At 33.5% G+C, this 19529-nt stretch overlaps 3 protein-coding genes across 4 annotated transcripts; 2 read left to right on the top strand and 1 right to left on the bottom strand.

The window, feature by feature from the left end:
* Positions 1-489: 489 nt before the first annotated feature.
* LOC131840808 (uncharacterized protein K02A2.6-like) lies at positions 490-3776 on the top strand. Its single transcript, XM_059189004.1, has 3 exons — positions 490-1144; positions 1742-2674; positions 3763-3776. The coding sequence occupies exons 1-3, from the start codon at positions 490-492 to the stop codon at positions 3774-3776; spliced, it is 1602 nt and encodes a 533-aa protein (XP_059044987.1).
* Positions 3777-4754: 978 nt separating this feature from the next.
* On the bottom strand, positions 4755-6052 carry LOC131840771 (ADP,ATP carrier protein). Its single transcript, XM_059188967.1, has one exon. It carries the CDS (start codon positions 5796-5798, stop codon positions 4896-4898), a length of 903 nt encoding a protein of 300 aa, XP_059044950.1. The 5' UTR covers positions 5799-6052; the 3' UTR covers positions 4755-4895.
* A 1908-nt stretch (positions 6053-7960) lies between these two features.
* Positions 7961-12051, top strand: LOC131840777 (transcription initiation factor TFIID subunit 10-like). 2 transcript variants are annotated; one of them, XM_059188975.1, is made up of 3 exons: positions 7961-8043; positions 8121-8284; positions 10451-12051. In XM_059188975.1, exons 2-3 carry the CDS (start codon positions 8151-8153, stop codon positions 10665-10667), a joined length of 351 nt encoding a protein of 116 aa, XP_059044958.1. In that variant the 5' UTR covers positions 7961-8043; positions 8121-8150; the 3' UTR covers positions 10668-12051. The 2 variants fall into 2 exon arrangements, with proteins under 2 accessions (XP_059044958.1, XP_059044957.1); XM_059188974.1 differs by having other exon boundaries at positions 7963-8043; positions 8114-8284.
* The last annotated feature ends 7478 nt before the right edge of the window (positions 12052-19529 follow it).

Raw genomic sequence — 19529 nt, 5'->3', positions numbered from 1 at the left:
CTTGTCTTGTGACGATTTACTAAGAAAAAAAAAGAAAAAATAGACCTTTTAAAAATAGACGAATATGGGAAATATTCGTCCATTTCCTTTTTCAATGATGAAACAGGCACAGATCCTTAGACCTCACAACCTAGTCTACTTTCTTCCATAGACTACGAAATATGGAATGTTTCTTTTTTATAGTCGATTTAATTTAAGAGTATAATAATGTGCAAAACCGTAGTAATTTCGTTCCTGTCATTCATTCATATTTCCAGAGTACAGAGCTGTAACAAGTGTTAGAATTATATAGATTAGTATGGCAACACTGAACAGAGATTATTAGAAAATGTCTTGCTTGTACAATGTCATGTCTTCTGCTACAATAAAAGTATTAAACTATAATAACAGTATTTATCATTATAACATGGCGCAGTCGATAATTTAAACTGAAAAAAGTGATAGAGAGTGATAATAAATAAGTGATATTGAGTAAGTAAACCAAAAAATATGGATATGTTGAAGCCGCCGCCATCATTGTCGTTTACCGGCGACATTGCCGAAAATTACAAAAGATTTAAGCAAAGATATCAGTTATATGTGAAAGCGTCAGGAGCTGATGTAAAATTGGATGATGAGGGACAAATAGCATTATTTCTTCACACAATAGGTGACGAGGTAATACAAATATATAATACTTTTGATTTAACCTCTTCTACAAAGTTCGATGACCTAATAAAGAAATTTGATAATTATTTCATACCACAGAAAAATGAGTCTATGAATAGACATATTTTCTTCAGTAGAGTTATGAAGGAAGACGAATGTATCGACGATTACGTAACAGAATTACGTATATTGAGCAATGATTGTAATTTCGAGTCACTGCGAGACAGTTTAATAAGGGACCAGATTATTCGAGGAATAAGAGAAAAGAGCCTACGTGAAAGATTATTAAAAGAGCATGGTCTTGATCTAAATAAATGTATACAAATATGTAAAACGTTCGAAATAACTTGTATACAGATGCAGAAATTTGAAAAAGAGAAAATAGAGGTAGCAGAAATAAAGAAAAGCAGTAAGTATGAGTACAACAAGAGCCAGACAAAGGGAAAAAGTCAAACAGCACAAGGTAGACAAGCTGAGGTATCAATACATAATGCAAGTAAGAAAAATAGTTTGTGTTATAAGTGTGGTTATAGTCATGGGTATAAATGTCCAGCATACAATCTACAGTGTAGAAAGTGTGGACGTCGTGGTCATTTCGCGCGAGTGTGTAAAAATAGAAATAAAGTGCAAGTGATAAATGAATCCGTATCATCTGACATTGTGATTAGTTCTATAGAGGTCGGAACAATAAATAAAAGTGATTTATTTGAGTCTCTTCAAGTAGGAAGCAAAATTATTGACTTTAAGTTAGATACAGGATCTGATTGTAATGTGTTACCATTGAAAATTATTAAGCAGTTAGGTTGTAATACAATGATTAAAAGTAGTAATATTAAGTTACATAATTATGACGGGTCACAAATTAATAGTTTAGGTTTTATAGACTTGAGATGTAAACTGATCAATAATAGGCAAGTTAATTTGAGATTTCAAGTAGTAAAAGCAAATTGTACACCAATATTAGGTTGGAATACTATGGAACATTTAAAACTGTTTGAACGTAAAAATCTGAGGCAAGTAATATGTAATAAAAATATGCATTGTCATGATATAATAAATAAGTATATACAGATATTTGATACAAATAAAATAGGATGTATTAAGGAAAAAGAAATAGAGGCACAGGTAGGTATGATTATAGAAAATATTCCAGTTAAATCTTGTAGATTAGAAGAAATTAAGAAAGAAACAGAAAATGACAGGGAATTTAAGTTATTAAAAAAATATATTATAGAAGGATGGCCAGATAATATAGAGAAAGTACCAGACAGTTTGAGAGATTATTGTACATTCAAAGAAGAACTTTTTGTATATGATGATTTAATATTTAAAAATAACTGTGTAGTAATACCAATGTCAATGAGACAAAATATGCTTGAACAGTTACACTACAATCATTTAGGTATTGAAAAATGCAAGGCTAGAGCTAGATCATGTATATTTTGGCCTCATATGAATAAAGAGATAGAAAATAAGGTACAGAATTGTAATACATGTTGTAGATTTAAAAAACGTAATAGTAAAGAACCTATGACCATAAGAGACATGCCTCATAAGCCATGGTCAGTTTTAGGAAGTGATGTTTTTTATTATAAGGAAAAGCCATTTCTAATTATTGTAGATCATTACAGTAAATACTTTGAAATTATAAGTTTAAGTAATTTATCTGCAGAAGTAACAATTGCTGCATTTAAATCAGTATTTGCTAGATTTGGTATTCCTGATATTTTATATTCGGATAATGGTACAAATTTTTGTAATCAAAAGTTTAGAGAATTTACAAAAAATTGGAATTTTACTCACAGAACTAGTAGTCCTACATTTCCTCAGTCAAATGGTCTTGCTGAGAGATATGTGCAAACGGTTAAAAATTTGTTTAAAAAAGCTGATTATGAAAAGAAAGACAAGTATTTAGCATTATTAGAGTACAGAAACACTCCTAAAGTAGAAATGGAGAATAAAACTCCTTCTGAATTGTTAATGAATAGAAATGTTCAAGGTTTATTACCACAATATTCATGTCCAAGTAATGATAATATAAGAATACAGACTAAATTGTACAAAAATAGTTTTAGACAGAAAAAATATTTTGATAAAAACACTAAAAAGTTACCAGAATTGAACATTGGGCAAAAAGTTATATTAGAATGTGATAAAAAGCCTTTTACATATGCTGAAATAATTAGAAAAGATTATAGACCTAATTCATATAAAGTAATGTGTGAAAATGGACAAATGCTAGATAGAAATAGAAAGTATTTGCATAATTGTAAAGATCAGTCTAAGCTTATTATTAAAAAAGAAAGGAAAATAGATGTAGATTGTGATAGTGGTCAAAGTAAAGATTGTGATGATAAAGAGCAAACTGTAATTAAAGATAATAATATTGAGTTACAAGTTCAAACTGAAAGTCACAATAATGAAAATCATTACTTTACCACTAGGTCAGGTAGAATAGTAAAACCTCCAAGTTATTTAAAAGATCATGTTTATTAAGTTCATTTATTGTGAAGGAAGGGGGATGTAACAAGTGTTAGAATTATATAGATTAGTATGGCAACACTGAACAGAGATTATTAGAAAATGTCTTGCTTGTACAATGTCATGTCTTCTGCTACAATAAAAGTATTAAACTATAATAACAGTATTTATCATTATAACAAGAGCCATTCTTAATTACGTCACAGCAATTTCCCCCCTTTCCCCTCCCATGTCACAGCTGATCACATTTTTATAGTTAAAAACGTATTTTAATATGTACTACAATTAGAATGTGAGATAACAAAATCTAAAACCCCTTGGCCTTATTATTTTTACAGGAACTTTGCGACTCTTACAACGCCTTGTTATGTAATGTTACACATTGATTACATTAGCGTGTAACACATTATGAATGACCCTAATCCAGAATTAGAGCAATATAGTTAACTGTGTAAATCTTAATTTGTCTAATTATTAATTTTACTGAATTTCAACTGTTAAAATTTAATATTAAATATATTGAAATGTAATCTAGAATTAGAGCAATATGTATTGAATATGTAGACTGTGGATAATCCACAGTTTATTTAATTACTAATTTCACTGTATTTCAACTGTTAAAATTGTTTTTAGTTTCGATGACATAACGAAAGTAACCTATTCCACATTTTGGTAACTGTACTTAACTTCACTCCATTCTTCGTAAGTAGTGACGGCATTCAAGATTACGTCATTCGCAGAAAAATCAGTCACCTGTATATATATTTATTTATTCATCATTCTTTGACAGACTAAAATTAACTTCTGAGATACAAGAATTAATGGGCATTTAACATAGATGTTAAAGCCATGAATATTATTCCTTTGCCTTAAGTTAAAAAAAATAAAATAAAAAAAAGAGAAGGAAAACCACAATATTATTTTTAACATCTCTATATTATCATAACTCGTGTCGCATGAGTTTTTCTATAGAAAAATCCACGCCGAGCAAACAATATCCGCATTATGGTAGATAGCTTTTAACCATTCTAAATTACAACTCCAATATTAATTTAATGAAGTCTCAAAGTGGATCAATACACTACACTTTTTCAAAGTGAACTAAATAAATATGTCTTTAGTGTCCTCACTCATACAGAATAGCACAGATACATACTGTTACGTAACTACTATAAAATCACATGATTTAAGACAATTTTCACAGCATAATGTGAGCATTACATAAGTCCATGATACTTTTACAAAGTACAAGGTCTCACTCCAAGCAATGTCACTAGGTTATGTATTGATTCTAATTAGCAAAGAATATTCCTGCACACTATTATTCAGATACATTTATGTGCCAACAAAGATTTCAGTTATGTAGTACTTGAGCCATCTGTACTATTTCCTGCCTTAACCTTGGCTTCAATCTACAGACTGTATTTAGGTTATTACATAACTGTCACACACTGGCAGAATGACTGCTGAAAATTAGTGAAAAACTATTCAAATTTTTGAATTCAGAATAGAATAGATGAAATCTTTGATGCTACATTGTATCCTAACTACACATAGACAAAACAGCTAGGTCACCACAAGTTATTATGTAACACAAGTATTGATTTTAATAAAACAATTTAATGTTGGAATCAATTTATAACACTTTATTTAACTAAAAATAAGTTACTAGAATTGATTTTCGCATGTAATAATACAGAAATCCAGGGTGTGACTGTATGGTGAATGGGGAATTGAAATTATGGTAACAAATTCTTACATTAAATTTAGAGGAGCTTCTTGATCTCATCGTATAAGACGAGCACGAAAGCACCACCTGTGCCTCTTAGGACGTTGGAGAAGGCTCCCTTGAAGAAGGCAGAGCTTCCTTCAGTCTTGGCGATGGTTGCCCAGCAGTGGAGTGTGCTCCTGTAGAGGATATCAGCCTTGGCACGGCCAGACTGCATCATCATACGCCTACGGACTGTGTCGAATGGATAGGAGATGATACCAGCAACAGTGGTGACGGTCTGTGCAATAGCCCAACTGATGACAAGTGGTGTGTTCTTGGGGTCGGGCAACATGCCACGAGCTGTGTCGTAGAATCCGAAGTAGGAGGCACGGTAGATGATGATACCTTGTACTGATACACCGAATCCTCTGTACAAGCCGATGAGACCGTCTGTTTTGAAGATTTTGCTCAGGCAGTTTCCGAGGCCACTGAACTCGCGCTGTCCGTCGCCTTTTCCTACATCGGCGGCGAGACGTGTACGCGCGAAGTCAAGCGGGTACACGAAGCAGAGGGACGTGGCACCGGCGGCACCACCGGAGGCCAGGTTTCCGGCGAAGTAGCGCCAGAACTGAGTGTTCTTGTCTACGCCACCGAGGAACACCTGCTTGTACTTGTCTTTGAAGGCGAAGTTGAGGGCCTGAGTGGGGAAATACCTGATGACGTTGGCGAGATTACCACGCCAGAATGACAGGGGTCCCTGCTCCTTGGGAATGCGGACGAAAGCATCGACGATACCCTTGTAACGCTGGTCCTCGGTGATCTGCTTGCTGACGTGCTGCACCTGGAGTAGCAGCTTGACGCGCTCGATGGGCGCGACGGCGGTTTTCGAGACAGCGGCAGAGACACCGCCGGCGATGAAGTCTTTCGCAAACGCGACCGGATCGGCGAGGTTCGACATTTTGTTCAATTAGGTGGGCTCTTCACTGGGTAATTGCCTCGCGGGCGTCGACTCGGAATACTACAGGTACACACACGGAATGGAGAAATCACGAAACAACTAACTCCTGAATTTTATAATCAGGAGATTTTGGTGTGGTTTCGTGATCACGGGAGCACAGGGGTAGGTGTGTGCCTTTTTTGAAATTCGATCGATCACGTTCTCTCGCAATTCTGCTCAGAGGAGCGGCGCAAAAGGAAGGAAGGGGCAAATGTTGCCAACCACACGATAAAGTACCACGAGGTCGGTGTGCCTATTATAAAGTCAATTTTTTTCCTTAATATTATATCTTTTTAATCGAAATAATATAAACAAGTAACAGAAGTCTAATGAATTGAATTTTCTGAAATATATAAAAACAATTTACTTAGAGGAATTACGAAATAACAAAACTTAAAATAAACATATTTTATTGTTATTCAATAACAAATCATTCGGTTACTTTATGTTTTGTGTTTCCAAAACGGATTTTGGTCTATTTCTGATACTTTTACATAACCAAAATAGACTATCACCGCTGATATTATATAGCAGATCGTCAATACATAATTTAAAATTAAACCTTAATAAATGGTATATTAACCGAAAGTGGCAACACTGATAACATGGTCGCAGATTGCGTTTAGTTACAACAATATTTAATCAATATGAGACGAAGAAAGAGAGATAAAATTTTTAATTATATCACTCTTTTTCGTAACTATAACTTTATTGAAATGACAATACGAATATTTTTTCATTTCTAAACTTAATATCATTTAAAATACTTATCCCAATTTACAATCATGTTTAAATAAATCTGTTAAAATAACAGTTTCTTAATTTCCATGCTAGGCAACTGCACAGAATTGAAAATGCACGTCATTGTGACGTCAACAGCATATTTTAGGGCGCCAACAGACATTCCATTTTGTCGAGTAAAATGAATCTATCTCTGTAACTTCATGATTTTTTAAACTTTGTTTCTTGTACTTGTTTCATCCACCAAATATCTTGATAATAAGCAGTATTTCTGTTGAAATTATTTTATTGCCATAACAGGCGGTACAACTGCTTTCGTTTCCTGTTATTTAATTCCTATTTATTACGGTTGCCCTTTTACATTCTAGTCCTCTACAACACAAATGAGAGATGACGTTTTCCGTGGTGTTGTTTATGATGATGATAGCTACCATTTACCATTATTCCGTCTAACTTGTATTCCATGTGAAAAATAGCGACATAGGAGGTGCAAGTTAGAGAGGATGGTACATGGTGGGGTACTAGGAGATATTAGGGTATTAAGGAGTATCCTGAAGAGGATGGTTTAAAAGATGTGTCCAGCTGCCCTAGAAAGGAAAGAAAGTGTACAAGGGATATTTAGTTCTGTTCGTGTTTTGTGTGACTACAATTTTGCTTAAGAGCATAACTATTGTCTATCTATTCTTACTACAAAATGATATATATAATTTTTTGACGTAAGTATCCAGTCTTGTACCATTAATATAAAAACTAAAGTAAAGTCTACGTATTATTTTATTGACATGACATGTCAATAAAATAATACGTAGACGGAATAATAACTATATTTAAATGTATTTATGTAAGTACTGCATAATATAGGACTTCAGTTACTATCTATTTCAATTAGAGATTATAGTCATGTGTATTGCCAAATAACAATTGTCATCTACAGACATTGAATATAATATTAATCACACGAATTACATCGGTATGTTTGTTGCCGCCCTAATCTGACTCACCATAGACATGTTAACTAGAACAGCGCACATTATCGGTGTTAAAAAAACATCGATGTTGAAATCGATCAATAAGAATTTATTTATAATATATATTCCATGACAAATAATAATTTTAGCACAGATATGATAATATTACATAATTTCAGATAAAATCGATGTAAAACACCAGTAAAAAAATGTTCCGTATCTACTACTTAGTCTTGGTATTTATAGATTGCAAGTGTTTTTTGCAACATTGCACTTTTATTTCAATTTGTGGTTTTTTAAAGTCATATTATTGACGTCTTGACATCGGTATACCGATATTATCGGATGTTTAATATTCTAGTTAAAACATCAATAAACATCGATGAATAGTTTAATATCGATCATTCCTACTCTAAACGTATAGCGTCATCGTGCAATATTTTCTTGATTTCCCGCTTGTCTATTGTCATTGTTAAAAACACACATCTCTGTTTTGCGTAAGTATTTTTGACTTTGTTATTTGTTTTTTACTTTTTTAAGCTAGATTGAAGTGTTATGTGTTTCTAGCATGCAGGTTGGCCGAACTGGTTTACCCTCTGTTGCAATGGACGACGATACGGGCGCGGGACATGTACTTAGCGACTTTCTGCTACAACTTGAAAACTACAACCCTTCAATACCAGATTCAGTTGTTGCACACTATTTGAACATGTCCGGCTTCGAATCACAAGATCCAAGGTAATATATTTTTAAAAGTTGTTTGAATTTTGGGGTATTTCTGTAGGTACCTAGTTACATTCTAAGTGATTTAGAATTACGAATGTAGGCGGTAGAACATATAAACCTTTAAATAATTTGGAGTAACGTAATTTTAACTTTATTCTAGAACAGAATAGAATACCATTTACCATTTATTATTATTTTCATATAATTTCTATAATATTAGTTTTAAATTATGACCTTATTATTAAAAAAAGAAATCCAAATAATTTTATAAGTTGTAGAGTAACCATGAAAACAATAAAATCATATTGAGAACATGCTTCTTTTTAATTGACTTCCAACTTACAGAAAACCAGGCTTCTCAATTTGAATATTTATTTTTATTGTGTTTTACCTTGAAAATGAAAACCTACCTACTCATGTTTCTTTTTTATTTGGTAATTGGTGCTTCTGATATGGTCTTATACTTGATCAAGACCAGTACTTTCTGATTGAATCCTTAATGCTATTTGAATTGAATTTGAAGAGATTTTCTTCAACACTATTATTTGAAGTTGGTTTAAATAAAGTTTATTTATATTCTGATGGTCTTGTATTGATTCAAGATGAATTAAAGTTTTTTTTATAATACACTAGCTACTCAGCCCGGCTACGCACAGGTGTACATATATTATACATATAAAACTTCCTCTTGAATCACTCTATCAATTAAAAAAGCCGCTTCAAAATCTGTTACATATTTAGTTATAACCATTCAAAAGTGCTTAAATTTAAGTTTATTTCAATAAAGAATTTTCTGAATAAACTGCTGAATGGAACTTAATGAAATTCACATTAAAATGTATTGTACAACAAGGACATAGGGTATCTTTTACAATTAAAAAAGCAAACGGGTAAAAGCTATACTTTAGTTAATTAATAGATTTTCAAATGATTGCATTTTTAACTCTTTTTTGTAATTAGGACACATCAATCACATTATCTTATTTGTGACTAGCTGTATCTGTGAATTCGTCCGTGTGGAATTTAACTTTATTTTTCTAAATTAAAAGTAGCCTAAGTTATTCCTTATTACATCAACTACCTGCCAAAAAAAGTCCTGTCAAAATCGATTCAGTCATTTCAGAGATTAGCTGGAACAAACAGACAGACAAAAATTGTAAGAAATGTTATATTGGTGTATGTACCATATTTATTTTTCACCGCTTTACATCCGATGGTTGCGGGTTAGATTCCTTGCACGGCACAAACATTTGTATTCATGAGTCTGATTGTTTGTATCGGATGGTCTGGATGTTTTCTATGTATATTATGTATGTATTTACGAAAAAAACATCTATATATTTGTATCAGTTATCTAGTGCCCATAACACAAGCTTTAGCTTAACTTGGTCTAGATGGCGCTGTGTGAATTGTCCTGAGGTTATTATTATATGCATGTAGTAAAAAATGGTTATTTCAATATTACAAACAGATACTCATTTTTTTTATTTGTATGTATAGATATCACTCCTGCATTGTCCTTACAGAGGACTAAGTTGTCTTATCCTGTGATTTCACTGCCTAATCGGCACCCTACAACCAAAACACAGTTTACAATACACAGAATGCTGCTGTCACTGAAATAGTTGAGACAACTTTTTGCAAAGTCACCCTGATACAGAAAAAGGGATGTTTGTATTAATGTGTGTGTGTAAATGTTTGTATTAGTGTGTATGTAGTATTATCAGGTCAATTGATAAATTCACCAGGAATTTGTCATATTGGTTACCAGGGGGAACTTTGTGGAGTTCAATCTAACTTGGTATATTGTTAGTGATGAAGAAATTTCACACTTACTATCCCTTTCTCCCAAATATTATTATACATACTTATTTTGTATTTGGGGGTGACTATTGCATTTGCTGGGTCTGGATGCTGGAATCTAATTAAAACAACATTTATTTAAAAGAGCAACATTCAAGTTTTTTGCTTATTCTTCTTGTGATGAGTCTGCATTCTGAATGAGTGATAGAATAAAAAATGTGACTATTTAATAGTGCTTTATAGTGCATATGAACAGTTTTTTTGAATAAAGCTTATTTATATACTACTCTATTAGCATTTCATATGGGATGTTAAGGGGTACAGATGTACAGAAAAGTAAAAAAAAAATAAAGTATTTCTTGTTAAAATTTTCAGGTTAATAAGGCTCATCGCATTGGCCTCCCAGAAGTTCCTATCAGATATTGCTAATGATGCACTACAGCATTGCAAGATGCGAACATCCAGCCAGATCAACCAGGCCAAAAACCAGAAGGGTCCTAAAGAGAAAAAGTATGTTATGACGATGGAGGACCTAGCGCCGGCGCTCCAGGAGTACGGCATCACTGCAAGGAAACCGCATTACTTTGTCTGAGACGAAGAAAACGGGCAAAGGGATAATAATATTCAGCCTTAAAATCAATGTGTTGAAAAGAAAGAGACTGCTAACAATTGGACAATTTAAGATGTGTTTAATATATAAGCTGTTTTATGTTGGCTGTATGCATGTTTTGTCGATGCCACTGTATCGTTCAAATGGGGATCGAAAATATGATGAGCCGAGTTACGAACTTCTAGCGGTGCCTTTAGATTAAAGTTGTATTTATAAGGCAGGAGTTGGCCTTCAGTTGCGCCAAAAGACCTTCTGCGGGATCTTCTGGGTAGCTGTAAAGGCCAGCTGCGGCCAACAGCCTTAAAAAAGCTATATGCATCATCTAGACGGAAGTATATGATCTTTTTATGTTTTTAATGATAATATTGTTGATACGTGGATGGATTGGAATGGTGCGCTAACGGTTTATGCTAGCCGGGCACCAGTGGAGGATGATAAAATGAGCATGAAGTCAGGTCAGATAGCCCATCTTGGCAAATAGCAATTTACCATGATGGTTTCCATGTGGACCGCGTGGCGATCAACTGACATGGTACATGAGGTTATTAGTCCACATTATTAACAATCCCCTTCCCCAAGGGGAGTTATATTGTAACTAAGCTAAGCCCGGGACTTTGTACCCTTAACTTTTATACTGTAAACTGATTGGTATAAATAAAATTTTGTATCTAGCTTACTGCAATTATATTAGTGAAAACTGAATTCAAATGAGTTCAGATGTTATTTAGATTAGCGCGGACAAATAGACAAAAACTGTGAAATTGTGTCGTACATACGCGCTTTTCCATACAAACATGGATTGAAATACATGTCGCAATTATTTATACATTTTGCGTATTAATTTTTGGGTCTAGTGTAATAATGAATTTCAGTTTAAAGTTTTTGAATTATTATATAAGGTTTAGAGTAACAAAAATAATATTACAGATGATATGCTCGAAATATAGATAATAAAGGGTCTATAAATTATCTATAAACTATATATTTTTTAATCTCATAATAATTATAACACAATAAGACTGGTTTAGTATTCCTATAGAATAGTAATTGCGTCGTTTAATTCAATTTATGTCTGTGGTCCAAAGTTTTGTAGTCTGTGAGTTGTTTTTAAATATCGTTAATATTAAATAGAATATTTATGAAATTCTATGTTACTATAAAGCAATAAACAGTTGCACATTTATCTGTAGTTCTAATTGAATCGCATTAGAAAGTGCGTAGCTTATAAGTTATCATTTTCTTTTGAATTACGTTATTTTTTATGACTATTTACGGCAATTTAGTGAACTGTTTATGTTCTTTGAAAGAATTGTTTCGATTTCAGTTGGGCCGTATGCTTATTTGCCACAATCGTAGTATAAAAGTCGTTTTTTAATTGTTTTTTTTATATTCTATTTATTTTTATTGAAAACGAGATATTTCGGTAGTCTCAACGGCCATGATCACTGAGTAAACTTTTTGTCTGAAACAATTTTGTAAATTTTATGAATTAAATATAATAATTCACTTATATGTTTCTAATAGAAAATATAACTATTATAACTGTTATATAGGATAGGGTAGTCAGAAGTGTTGACATATACCGACGTCGTGGTGAAACACTGGTTTATATATACATATATAGCGAGCCTACTGCCGACTCGGATAAATTTTAACTTTATTAACCGTGTTTCCTTTAGTGACAAGTGACATAGTATGTATATTAAATTCCAGTAAATAATTATGAAAATATTGTAAAAATGAATCTAAATATTTAAAAAGATAATATTATTTATTTTCTAACATTGGTACTTACAAGTAAGTTATAACGAAAATGGTGCTCAATGATTTGAAATGTCTACAAGAATTTTATTAAAAAAAAAGATAGATATGGAAAGTGAGATATGGCAGAGAAATTACAGGGTACAGAGACTTTGGTATATCACCAATATAACAATAACAACAATCAACAACATAGCTATATCAACGTCTTAACAAATTCTTTTTTATTTTGTTACTCATTGTATAACAAGAATATTTTTTCTACATTGACATTTACACTGTCTTAAAATTTTCTCTTACAATTAGTCTGTTTGTGTGTTTACTCTGATGTGTTGGTCACTGTCTTGGTCTGATGTGTTGGTCATTGTCTTGGTCTGATGTGTTGGTCATTGTCTTGGTCTGATGTGTTGGTCATTGTCTTGGTCTGATGTGTTGGTCATTGTCTTGGTTTGATGTGTTGGTCACACTCTTGGTTTGTTGTGTTGGTCACTGTCTTGGTCTGATGTATTGGTGGCCGAGTTGGTCTGTTGTGCTGGTCACTGTCTTGGTCTGTTGTGTTGGTCACACTCTTGATCTGTTGTATTGGTCATTGTCTTGGAGACTGACTTTGTGAGGGAAATTATCTCTGAAGTTCTCACTAATAAATAATAAATAATAGTAAATAATATAGAATAACAGATAAAGAAAATATATTTGTGAACAAAATAAAGTCATATAAAAACAAGTGCGGAAATTTTTAACATGACGGCAGGCAAAATGACAATACACTTTATTCAAATATTCAAACATACTTCGTCTGTCATACCAGCCAGTCTAATCATCGATTGCAAACCCTGTTCTAAGAGACTTTGTCTATTGTGTTGGTCTTGGTCTCATGTGCTGGTGATTTAATTGGTCCTTTGTGATGGTCACTGTCTTGGTCTGGATCGCTGGGGACCTTGTCTATTGTGTTGGTCACTATCTTGGTCTGATGTGTTGGTCACACTCTTGTTCTGATATGTTGGTGACTGTCTTGGTCTGTTGTGTTGGTCACTGTTTTGGATTGATGTGTGGGTGAAATTTTATTCTGACGTTGGTTGTCCGATATATAATTACACAGTGATCTACAAAATTTAAACTTATTCATGACATATGAAGTATGTTCTAATACCTATAGGTGAACGGTCTGCTGGTCGGCCGACCGTTAAGAAATGTCGTCGTTAATGAAAGAAGAGAGCTTTTTTATAATGTAAAATATATTTAGTAAAATTTCTATCTTGTTGTTCGTATTTTTCCTTGTCGTATCTATCTTGTCCATTGTTTCGACAGTCCTAGTCACGTCTTATAACCGGCCAGCAAGCAGTCCTGTTGAGGAGACCGCAACAAGATTTAGATTCATAAGAAAAAGTGAGATAGTTTACAAGAAAAATAAAACAAAGATAATGAATGATAGAATTTACTTGAATATTTGGCATTCGGTTGGTCTCTTTTGAATATTCAGCAGTAATTAATCATCCTTCGACTCCCATTTAACTTGGTATCTCTTTGCCATCTTCGAAATGACCTGATGGAACCTTTTCCCATACTCGTTGCTTACAGCCCCTAAATTCTCATGGAAAAAATATAAATCTGATTCCAAATAATGAATGTTCACTAACAAGATGACTGCGAACAGGGATGAATGCAAGAGAAAACATTACGCCGACCCCAAATAAATGGGATAAGGAAGAAGCAGATGATGATGATGAATGTTAAGTAACATATTACAGTTTAAAGCATTGTATGCCAGTAAGCTCTTCAATCTAGTCTATGATACTAGTTGTAGCATACAGGCTTGATTCTTTTGGAACACAATATTTTATGTATGAAATTCTAGGAGCTCTTCTCTTCTATAAACATTAGAGTTTGTTACCTAGATTAAATTGTGGTTCAATTCCCGTCAAGTCGGTGCCACGAGTTACTCTGTGGTGCGATGCGGAATATTGTTAGCCTTATTAACAACTTCTTCGTAGTTCCTACATTGCCTTGAACAATATATATATATTTTTAAAATATAACAGGTACTCATACTGCTTATTTGATGGTAAGTGATTACCGCCGCCCATTTGACATGCTGTGAGTCCCTAAACAGTCGTCTAAATCGTCGTCTCTAAAATATTATAGCTTTTCCCTGAATTTAGAAACGAAATAAAATTAAGGATTGGGTTCAATACATATAAAATTATTTCATTGCCAACAACTATAATACATTTCTTGTCTTTGTTCTTGTGTTGTACAGTGTTCACGTCGCTTATAGGAAGTAGAAAAGCAGCAAATTTATCTTTAGTGACTATGTATTCAACTTACCGTATAAGTCGTAAAATGGAGTAATTTCAAGCTTGGGATCGTGGATTCACCATTGCTAACAATTCTCTAACATAAACCTGGATAAGCAACTCGTTTCTAGCAAATCTGGTATTTAATTGTTCCAAACATTCTTTATAGGAAGATGGAATGAATCCTACTAGTCGTCTTTCTTCAGTGTTAGGAGTCATTAATTGCAACAAGTACTGTCTGTGGGGTCAATATTAGGATCTCTGTCTATTTTCGAGAATTAGGCTCAGTAGTTCAGCCAGTTATTCAAATTGTCGTTGTCAGAGTGTACAAATTGTAAATCGGGACGTAAAAAGCTTTCCTAAGCATCTGTTCTTGATGTAGTCTTAAAAATCGTCCGATTATAGATATCATTGTAACGTAAATTTTTCTAGTATTGTGGGGTACGGAATTAGATTTTTATATTCTGTTACTCCGACAAGATTATCACAACGACTTCATGTTTTAAGAATTTGACCAACAATTCTAACTTGTTATATGACTTGACAATTTGGATGTGCATTTTTTAGTAATGAGTATACTGAATGAATTGGTTGTAATCACTATTGTATAATGAATATTTTGAGATTAATAATGCCTTTTTGAAATTTTTGGTCGGCAAAAATTTTTAGGTGCGGTGCGGATAGTGTAGGAAAATTTTAACGATGCCCAGAAAAAAAAGCAAGAATTTAGTGCTACCTATGTACGTATTTATTATTTTGGTTAAAAATCAAATTCTGAAGTATAAAACACAAGACCAACAAGAAATCAACTTGAGAAACTACACCGACGGTCTTGAGTCAGTCCTTTATAGTTTGGTACTCGAGAGGAACAAGTAATTCGAAGTGTCTTCTAAGTGAGCGGTGGTAATTCGAACGATAATTGTTTTTTAAAAAAATCACCTTTGAGAAAGATGTTTCACATATTTGACGATCCGAGGTTCGACCTACGCTACGTTCGCCTGTTGCTGACCGGGGGTCTATAGCTTTCTTGCCACTCTGTTATATATATTATCATTTGTTTCATTTAATGAACTCGGAATTGAGGGTTTCGCGCATAAAGTAATTGAGTTGTATTGGTGGTCATATTTTACGCTAATGGAGCAGCTGCATATAACAATGCCAATCGTTTTGATTTTATTATGTTCTATGAAAGACTTAATGCTCCTCCACAATGGTCATGCCTGCGCTCAAGAACACAATTTGTTTGGCAATTATACGGACTAGAAAATATCAATTTGATTTTACAAATACTTGTGATTTGTTTAAATAACTCGATTGTGAAGGGAGTGTCTTGATTTTTGTAGTCTCTTGAACGAGGTGAATATTTACTTGATGGTCGTACATAGGAGAATTAAATAAAAAAACCTGGCCTAAATTATTATTTATAATATATCATGTAGACATGCATAATGGTACAATCAGATACTGTTTTTAAGGTATTGGTTTAATAATAAGGATCTTTATTTTTAGACTTTAACTAGAAAAATATTCGTCAGTCGTTTTCATCACTCTGTTCATTGTTACTACATTCAATTTGTTCGTTGCCCACTTCAGGCAGAAGAAGATTTATAGTATCCGGACAGAATGGCTTACAAATGACAAATATTTACATTATGTAATACCATAAAATAATTATGAATCGTCTCCAACGTTATATTAATTTCATATTCTATTAATTAAGTAAATACACTTCCAATCACTACATACATATTTATTACATACGGTATATATTTTTTATTTGCTCTTTTGGAATTAAAACTTTTAAGGTTCTTGGCATGCCGTCCTGGATTTAAGGCAACGTGACGTATAGTTGCCCATGGTTGAACACATCGGACCGCAGATCTATCGGTTACTTTATCGATGGTTAGCCCTCCTTGACTTTTGTATGCAGCTATCGCGTATCATACTTGCAACGGAAGTTGTCGACGATACATTTCAGAGGGACTTCCCGGTTCAGTCGGTGCTTAGAATTCTTGGCATTATATCGCTGCCTTCAATTCTTCTAGGCTCGAAGGGGCTGGATTTATTGCTTGTACCCTTCGTTTGAGCTCGTCTCAAAAATGCTCGATGGATAGGGCACAACATGTTCCAGGAGAATATTTCTGATGTACCCATCAGCTGCCAGTCTTTCTCCTCGGCCTCCTCCAGGCACAAAAACGAGGTTGAGACAATGAAACGGTCGTCTCGTTCAGAAGTACAACTGTGGCGGCTGGTTGTTGGTCTTCCAGTGAATGCTCCAGTCTCTTGATATCGTTTGTATACTCGGGATACAGCAGACTGACTCAAATGAAACTGGGTAGCGACTACTCGTTGATCCTTGTTGCAATAAATTAACAACTTGAGCAGCTTCTTGAGGTGTGGTATCCATGGTTTCTTGAAAACAATGAATGCAGTTTACGGAGATGTGTATCCGTCAACTGTTGATAAGCGACTGATATGGGTTGAAGGGTGAGTAATAGTCCCATACACCCTAATTGCGCAAATGAACATGTGTGTACTTGTTTTATTTAATAGTGTAAAGTGTAAGTGTGTATTTAAAAGTTTTAATGATGAAAAATAGAAAAGTAGGTTACATGATCATCCGGAATTGTTATTGTAGTACCGGAGTCATATACATTGCTGTCCACATAAAACTCCTGCGGTAGCCATGCCAATATATCTGTATTGTCCACTGGAACTGTTACAGCAGGTGATCCACCATCAGTTTTATTTAAAGATCTCCTTTGGTCTGCTAAATTATTTTTACTGATCTTAATGACTCTCCCCTGATTTTTTAATTGTTGTAATGTGTGTGTGCTACGTTTGCACGTTGAATTATATCTGTGAAATATAATAAAGAGTAAGTACAAATTGAAATAACAATTCACATATAAAATTATACTAAGCATGCAAGTTACACAACAGGCTGTCTTTTTGTCAATGTGGTTGCTCGCGAGTGTAGTTATCGTCATCCTTCGTTCTCCTGATGGGCATATGGCACATTTTTTTCTTTTTTTGTGGTGGAATGACCTGCAGTTTCTCTTTCTTCAGTCTCAAATGTCAAACTCGAGCGACTACTTCCTGGTATATTCAAAATTTGTGTAATCTGAGTGTTGGTCTCTGAGTATAAGTGACAGTTATATTTACTATATCATCTGTAATAAAAGACGGAAAGCAACATAAAATATCTAATTCATTTTTACACATACGACAAGGGCGTGGTCTAAAATCTATCGGTCTATTTTTAATTATTCAATAAAGTTGTGTTACAGTCCATTACTTGAGATCGAATAGCCTCTGCTGTTGTGCATCGACTTTGTCCAAAGTCAAATTCTCCACACGAAGTAAACATTCTTACAATTATTTATAAAAGATGCCTTGTACAGTATACGATCTCTAAGAAGATCATCCACTATAAGTAGATTTAACATAATTGCAATTTATAATCAATAGTCTTAAAGTTGTGTAAATTCTTTCAAAATTTTGACTTGTTTAAAATTTCCGACTTCCAATTGTTTTCTTTCAAAAACATCATGGGATTTTAGTTTTACATATTTCTCAATTTCTTGTAGTTATATTTCTATCTTCTTTTGACAATTTGATTGATAGTATAATTTTTGTCGACTCGGGAATGGTCTGTTGCCTTGTCACTTCCTCGAGCTACCAGATAATACGTGAACATGCTTTTCTACCCCCTCCTTTGTATTGCTGCAGAAGTAGAATCGAAGTTTGGGAGCAATTTTACCTAACTACGCTCCATGGTTGTTAAAATTTCAATCTGTAGTAAACTTTACAATTACAGCTCATATATCTATGTATTATAGCTTTAATACTACCTTGTGGTTATAGCCGAAATATACTTTTTAAACTTACAGTCAATAACAGGCAACTGGGTTAAATTAATTTCTAAGCATTGAATGTCAATATTAGTTATCCCATATTAAACTGAGAGGCCCTAGTTGTTTTGATAACATGACATGACCAGGATATGATGATGATGGATTGTATTTTGACACTAACCACTACCTAAAACAGCATTACGTAATAAAATCTGAGCTAGATAATGAAGCCCATAAACTTTAAATTTATATATTATAATATACATTGCGTAATTTTGTTCACAATAATAACTGTACACACAATTCGAGTCTACTGCGTGAGAATTGAACAATAAATAAATTGCATTCATGCTGTCGCTATCAACTTGCGGAATCTGACTATTGTTGTATCCAAAACGGCATTCGCGTGTTCACCAATGAATTGAAAATCACTGTTTTATGTATTGAATTAAATCTATAAAATAAGCGCCAAATTTATTTGTTAAATTTGTAATCGTGTCATTTAACTATGACCCATGCGCACGGATACAATCCTTGGTCTGCCCACTCTACACCTAAGTATACTTTATAATATGCAACGTCTAAATAAGACGGCATTCCTCTGATTCTATAAATGGAGTTTCTGTGCCACGAAGAAAAGATTAAAATATATATGATTGCCAATATTTAGTATAACATTGTTATCATTAGTAGTGAAAATAGCTTGACTATTAATACATGAATAAATAGAACCGCATGCCAAGAACATTACGTATTACAAACTATTGTACGAACTCTGCAAAGTTCCGTATTTGTAAGTTACTATTCCATTAAACTATAATACAGATGTTCTTCGGGATCAGTATCTTCGATGGATGCGCAGATCTCGTGGTATGGCGTGAGACAGTACGAACACTGGATCCATTTGGGTCCATTTCACTTTTTTTTGCCTT

This window comes from Achroia grisella, unplaced genomic scaffold (assembly GCF_030625045.1).
Source record: "Achroia grisella isolate CSIRO2021 unplaced genomic scaffold, CSIRO_AGI_Agris_v1 utg149, whole genome shotgun sequence".
Lineage (NCBI taxonomy): Eukaryota > Metazoa > Arthropoda > Insecta > Lepidoptera > Pyralidae > Achroia > Achroia grisella.
This window is presented reverse-complemented; position numbering and strand designations above follow the sequence as displayed.

Coding starts and splice junctions, on each gene's coding strand:
- LOC131840771 (XM_059188967.1), bottom strand. CDS start 5,798: ATGTCGAACCTCGCCGATCCGGTCGCGTTTGCGAAAGACTTCATCGCC.
- LOC131840808 (XM_059189004.1), top strand. CDS start 490: ATGGATATGTTGAAGCCGCCGCCATCATTGTCGTTTACCGGCGACATT. Junction 1,145..1,741: donor GGTATCAATACATAATGCAA/GTAAGAAAAATA, acceptor CAAATAAAATAG/GATGTATTAAGGAAAAAGAA.
- LOC131840777 (XM_059188974.1), top strand. CDS start 8,115: ATGCAGGTTGGCCGAACTGGTTTACCCTCTGTTGCAATGGACGACGAT. Junction 8,285..10,450: donor TTCGAATCACAAGATCCAAG/GTAATATATTTT, acceptor TAAAATTTTCAG/GTTAATAAGGCTCATCGCAT.